General features: G+C 39.4%; 1 protein-coding gene across 1 annotated transcript; it reads left to right on the forward strand.

Moving 5' to 3' along the window:
- The first annotated feature begins 3,421 nt into the window (after positions 1-3,421).
- On the forward strand, positions 3,422-6,901 carry LOC119730719. The gene has a single exon (XM_038203735.1). It carries the CDS (start codon positions 3,422-3,424, stop codon positions 6,899-6,901), a length of 3,480 nt encoding a protein of 1,159 aa, XP_038059663.1.
- Positions 6,902-7,236: the final 335 nt, after the last annotated feature.

Consider the following 7,236-nt stretch of genomic DNA (forward strand, 5'->3'; position numbering starts at 1 on the left):
ATGTCCGAAGTTTCGAGTTTAATTAACATGTCGCGCACAGGTGCTGTTTTGGATTAAAGTGTTGAGATTGAACCCCTGATACCAAAAATGCTACTTAAGAACGGAAAAAAGGTCAGATAAAGTTACCTAAGAATGATTTATATATTGTATTTCTATATATTTCATATATAAACTGAATACAAATGTACCCGTATATCCTGGTAAATAATGGAGCTGCATAGACCCCTTATTGTAACCCAAACCGTGCCAAAATTGAATAAGAGCATGAAATTCGGCTTGCAGAGTTAAAACGGTAAGAGAATCATGTTAAGAGGTGGATCCAACTTGAATCTTGCCGATTTGGGAGCGGAGCTGGATTTTTAAACAAGGGGTGAAAGGAGTAGAAACCCAGAGGAACTTTATTCAACATTCATATTCCTTTTTTTTTCCATGCCTTGAAATAAACTTGGACATGACATAAAACATTCTAACATTTTACCAACGGCAAATTTTCCTCTCAATTTATAGGTGCGGCCTAAATATGTAAAGGGGTGGTGTATACTGGTTTGATCCGATTGTGACAAAAATTGTGGATTTTTCGTGGCAAAACCATAACAATTGGTAGGTGTGGTTGTACTTAATATGGGCTGAACATAGTTTTACGTGAGGGATCCACTTCAGACTTTAGACTTGGCTTACTCTGGGGTCAGAGCTATATTTTAAAGGGGGCACACAAAATATAAAAAATCCGTATCTGCAGCATTCAGTGTTCTCTATATGCTTTCGAATAGGCGTAGCAAATGAAATGACAACATTAAAACGTTAAACCACTTGTTACTGTCACCCATTTGGTGGGCGTGGCTTAAATTCTAGGCGGTTAAAGCAGGATGATTCAATGAGGCCCAACTCGTCATTTGGGTGCTAAAAAGACAAATTCTGCATTCGTTAACTTTATTTTTTGTACAATAAAATTAATACAGGTATAGCATTTTTCCCATTTTATGGTGGTGCTGCATTTTAAAGTACATGGTAGGGGAAGAAGAGTGCACACTGACTCAAAGTAATTCAATCTACTTCAAAGAAATATTTATGACTTACGGTTTCTATATCCTGTAGCAATGTATGAACATGAAATCAACTGTCAAGAATCAATCCTAATTTATATATACTCAGTTTCCTGTTGTGGTTCATTGAAAATTTGTAATAACAGCTGTATCCTATCCCCGTTTGACATTTCCCAGGTTTGCATCACTGCCAATATGTTGCTAGTATCATGATTTTGGGTGTGATCCCCGCTATACGGCATCGTTTATGGCTTCTAACTAACGCCTTCTGATTGAAAAAGACATTGACGTATTGGGATCCAGCTAACATTTGCTGGATAGCCCTGCAGCTAGAGCACTACCACAATCTGGAGGTCGAAGGTTCAAGCCCAGTTCTAGTTATCTTATTTGTTTAACTTTGAAAAAAATAAGCCAGGTATCAGTACAAAATTCAAGTCAATTAAGACCTGTGTTTGACCAAAAATGAACAAAAAAATCTCTTAAACTGGATTCCGTTGCTAACGATCCTAAAAGCAGCGCATTGGAAAATATTCTAAAACCACCTTTAACCTTTTATCACTTTTAAATTATACAAGTTCAGGCGAAACACTTTGTAGAGTATTGGTACCAACAGGTCCCAAACTTAAATTGGGCAAAGAATTTGTTGTAAATCGATTTAGTAAATAAAAAGAACTCTTTTTAGTAAATGCAAATATTCCTACGTGCCTTTAAATATGCTCTTTGAGTCTTGACAGTTAATTCAAGGTGTACACATAGGTTACATAAGCTTGAAGCCCTTAATATGGACAATTTACATGACGGAGCAGCATTTAATAAAGTACTTTGAGCCGGTACAAAAATGTATGGAATATTAACCCCAATTATAACATGTGACTCCATCTTAAAACGGGGACTGCATGTTACCTTTAATATTGTCTTTACATTGTATAATGAAAATATAGTCAACGAATACAGAATTTAAGATGACGATTTGGGCCTCATTTGAATCATGCTGCTTTAACATACCGGATAGCGTATTTAGGCCGTGCCAACCAAATGGATAACAGTAGCAAGTGGTTTAAGGATATATTTCATATGCTACGCCTATTTGAAATTATATAAAGAACGATGAATGCTGCAAATACAGTTTTTGTCTGGATTTGTGCACCCCTTATAAAGTAAAACTCGATCCACTCCTACAGTGGGCAGATTCCCAGATGGATCCCTCTCGTAAACATAACTATGTTAAGCCCATTTTAAATTCAACAAGGCGGCGGCCTGCCAATTTGTGTGGTTTTGCCACAAAAATGCACGTTTGTCACAATTGGATCAAACCACTGGTATACACCACCCCTTTACACATTTAGCCACGCCAACAAATCGGGTGTAAAATACATGTGTGTAACTTTTCAAAATGCTAGAATGTTTTATGTCATGTCCGAGTTAATTGTAAGGCATGAAAAGAGAAGGAAAATGAATGTTAAATTCAGTTCAGAGATTGTATTCCTTTTAACCCGTTTTTATCAAGCTCCGCCCCCAAGTCGGCAAGAAGGTGGGCCTACCTCATGAATGATTCTCATACCGTTTTGGCTGTGCACGCCAACTGTCATGCTCTTATCAAAAATTCAGGCACGATTTGGGCAGAAATAAGGGGCCTAAGCAGCTCTACTACAGACCAGGATATATACTTGTACATTTTCTATACAGTATATATATGAATATTATAGAGATACAACCTTTAAATCGTTCTTATAAGTAACTTTATTCGACTGTTTTCCGTTCTTAAGTATCATTTTTGTATCATGGGGTCAATCTTAACACTTTAACCCAAGAACGGCACTTGTGGGCGACATGTTAATTAAACTTGAAATTTTGGACACTTGACCATTGTCCCCAGACCCCTATCCTACCTAGAGCAACTTAAGAATGGCCATTTCGGAACTACCTCATGACGGACAATGGCCTGGTAGCATCAAACCTTTTGTGCTCAAATTGTTAATTTAACTCCACCTAGCACCCGGTCTAATTTAGATGTATCAAAATTCAGCCTGCATCATAAAATGTGTATCTGAGCTTAATTGAAATTTTGATTTTTTTTATGCAAATTGTACGAAATCCAAAATGTTCATTTATTTTAAGGTAATCATAATTATGATAGGATCGGTTGTATTCTTTATACATGTATAATCTCATCAATGGCTTCAATCTTTTCCTTGCCTGATCGTAACTCTCATGTGGTACCAATAATGATTAAATGGTCAATTAATAGACATTTAAGAAATTATTAAAATCTAAAATGGCATTTATTTCTTTTTCAGGGTGATACTCTGTTTAGCTCGAAGCTTGAAGACGATGCAGTTGATACATGGAAGAGTAGGAACACCTCGATAGAGCTTGTGATGTCAGACAACATACAGGACAAATTCAACAAACTGAATGTAGAGGCAGAGCTTCAGGTGAGTTTCTTGGCCGGCCTGATCAAGTTGAGTGGATCGGGATCTTACCTAGGGGAGGAAAGAAAGAGCGCTAGAGCTCAAAGTATGAGTCTAATCTACAAGCTGAGAACATTCCATGAAGAGATCATGCTCCGCCAACACAAAGATAAGATCGACCTGGCAATTCTTTCACCTTCAAATGGGCAAACCGTAAATGCAACCCATGTGGTTGTTGCTATCGATTGGGGAGCAGTTTGCTCGGTTACCTGTGAGTATGAAAACAAACAAAATGAAAATGTCACTGAAGTCAAAGGGGCCTTGAGCGCAGAACTTGAACAAATCAAAGGTTTGGTTGACGTATCGTTTGAAGGTAAAACCAAAGGAAATCACAAAAAGTTCACCTTCAAATGCAAAGCGGATGTGTCGGCTCCTGACAAGGATCTACCTGTAACATTCGAAGGTGCTGTTGAACTAGCGCGAAATCTCCCAAGTCTAGTTGAAGGAACAAACGAAGGCAAGGGGGTTCCTTTGCTTTTCATGTTGATGCCACTGGATGTTGTCGTCGAGATGTGTAAGCCCCAGATACAACTTCAAATACAATACACATCAATCAATGACAACATCATCAAAAGGTGTGCACAGGTTGTGGAGGGAATCACCAAAAAGAGACAATCTCTCTACGATATTCAAAATGATCTGCATGCCAGCGGCGAATATGTCGCTAAAGGATCCCTAGATAGGATTGATGATATCTTAAACGAGTTCATTGTGCAAGAATCTGGTTTTAAGTCTAAGCTTCAAGATTCGGTGAAGAAAGTCAGGTCGGGTATTGTGGATGTCTCTGAAATCGAGGCAGTCCTGGATAAAGAAGTGTCTGGGGCATTTTCCATTTGCAGTTACAACGATTACATTAGAGGGTTTCAAAAAGATATGAACAAACTCAAATCCATCAAATCATGGAAGAAGAAGGGAATCATCTTCATCGGGAAAAAAGATGAATTTACTGTGGACGACAGCAGAGTGGTCTACGCGCTCTACAAGACTGGCGAAGAGAATGTAAAGAGCGATCTTGATGAGAAAAATCTGGAGTTCTTTTTGCGACTACAAAAAACACATGCTCACGAGGAGGACTACAAATTCATAGTTGTGGACCAGGACATAAGAGAGGATATTTGGCCATCAAGCATAAATGAGACAACCATTTATAGCTTTGTAGACGGTCGTCGAACATCGGAAGACCTGTACGCCAAAGAAGGCCAAGACTCTGAGATGTGTCTGATACAAATCACAAAAGCAGAATACAAGCAAATACGCCCACACAACCGAGCATATGTCCAGATAAGATGCCCAAATGCTTTGGACGGAAATGGTCAATGTTCAGGTGACCCTGTCACTTGGAAGTGTTACAAATGCAAAGAGTTGGTTGAGTATGGCATAGAAACTAAACAGTTTCACTGCAAATGTGGAGAATCTGACCCTAGCAATTCAGTCTGGCGTTGTAATGATGAGAATCACAGAAATAACTACGTCAAGTATCGACACGACATTCTCTCTACGGAGTTGTCAAATCTCCGGGCCATGAAGGAGAGAAACATCTTGATCCTGGGTGAGACAGGCGTTGGTAAATCTACGTGGATCAACGGTTTTGTTAACTACCTTCACTATGCTGATCTCCAAGAAGCTATGAATGCCAAGGAATTCCATGTTTTAATACCGTCCAGTTTCACCTTTACACAACAAGAGGAGGAAAAGAAGATAATGGTTGGGGAAAGTGACACCAATGGGAACACGGAGGACGGAAAATCTGCAACCAAAGAGCCTCGTTCCTATGTCTTCCATGTAGGAGGGGAAATGGTTCGCTTGATTGACACACCAGGAATAGGAGATATAGACGGTGTACAACAAGATCGGAAAAACTTTGACAATATATTATCGCATCTGACCTTCTACGAGGAGATTCATGCTGTGTGCATACTTCTCAAGCCTAACAATTCACGTCTAACAGTAACGTTCCGCTTTTGCATCCAAGAACTCTTGGCCCACCTGCATTCGTCAACCAAAAACAATATTGTATTTTGCTTCACCAATGCTCGAGCTACATTCTTCAAGCCTGGGGACACCTTACCTACCCTCAACAGAGAACTCGAGAAAAAAGAGGTCGGAATTAAAGCTACTCCAAGCAACTACTTCTGTTTTGATAACGAGCCTTTCCGCTTTTTGGCTTGTGTGAAAAACGGGGTGTTATTTAGCGAAGAGGAGATAAACACTTATGCTGAAAGCTGGAACAGGTCTGTTGAAGAAACCAAGAAGCTATTTAAACACATCAGCTCTTTGAAGCCCCACAAAATTCGGAATACTTTGAGTATGAATGAGGCTCGAAGAATCATCGTGGCCATGAGCAAACCCTTGGCAGAGGTGGCCAAGACAATCCAACAAAATGTACATGAAGGCAAGGAGGTTATGACACAAATTGACCTAGTCGACAGAGATATGGACAGCTTGAAAGCCAAACTGAAGTTTTCTGGACTTGACCTTAAGCGTGTGGAGTTAGACTATCCTAGAACAGTCTGTGCAGATCCAAAGTGTGTCAAATATGTCTCAATCGGTGCGAGTGGTACACAAAACACAATATACCATCAAATATGCCATGATCATTGTACTCTGAGCGGAATTCCAACGGAAACAACAAATGATGCAAGACTACAAAATTGTGAGTGCATAATCGGGACTAGTTCGTCTTTTTTTGACACAGTTAGGCGCACGATAGGTAACATACTGGTGCGACCGACAGAGTGTACTAAGTGTGGTCACCATAACAACACTCATATGCACATGACGTATGACCTGCAGGTTTTCTCCAAGGAGTTCCTTTCTGAAGAAGTTCAAACACAAATCAGTGAAAAGAAAAGCGCTAGAGAAACCAAGGAAGCTTTCAAAGAAGCAATTGATACAAAAATTGCGGAATTGAAGGAAGAGGAAAACACCATCGTAATAACTAGCGCCAAGTTTGGCTCATTTCTCAAAGCAAATGCTCTCATACCCTACAATGACGCAGTTGGTGACTATCTCAACATGTCTATTGAACATGAGAGACAGAAACCCGATGAACTCCGAAACGGTACTCTTCTGATTACAATGGAAGTCATGAAGGAACAATATGAAGATGAAAGGAGAATCTTGGATCACGCAATCGGTAAAGAAGGTGGCAAAAACAAAATCACTTTAGAGGACGTGATGAAGCTTCTGAAAGAGCTCTTTGGCCTAAAGCATATGGGAACAACATTGAAAGATATTTATGATGGCATTTCTATCGCACACTCTGCCAGAAACATAGCATTCAAAGAGAAGATTGCCCCCACTCCACAGAATTACAGGATAACAGAGGAAAAGAGCAGTTGGGACTTGACTTCCTTAGTGGTGACGATAGTAGACTTGGTCAAATAAGAGCTACGAATTCAGCTATTGATCACATGCAAGGACACAACACTAATTACTTTGCATATTGATGGCCTTTCTAAGCATATATAAACCAACCAAAAAAAATCCTGCAAAGATGCGATTTCCATTCCCCGGCAGGATAACAATGACAACAGCAGCAACAACAACCCAAACACATCTTCAACATCATCAACTATATTAATTCTGGCTTGATATTATATGGAAGCAAACTAACTCTCAACTTCACTTGATTGTAGTGACCTCAAACTCTAACGTCCAAATAAAATTGCCATTTCTAATGGCTTTGGGTATGATAACAAGATTAGTTTTACAATATATCT

The sequence above is a fragment of the Patiria miniata genome, unplaced genomic scaffold, assembly GCF_015706575.1.
Source record: "Patiria miniata isolate m_02_andy unplaced genomic scaffold, ASM1570657v1 HiC_scaffold_1, whole genome shotgun sequence".
Taxonomy (NCBI): Eukaryota; Metazoa; Echinodermata; class Asteroidea; order Valvatida; family Asterinidae; genus Patiria; species Patiria miniata.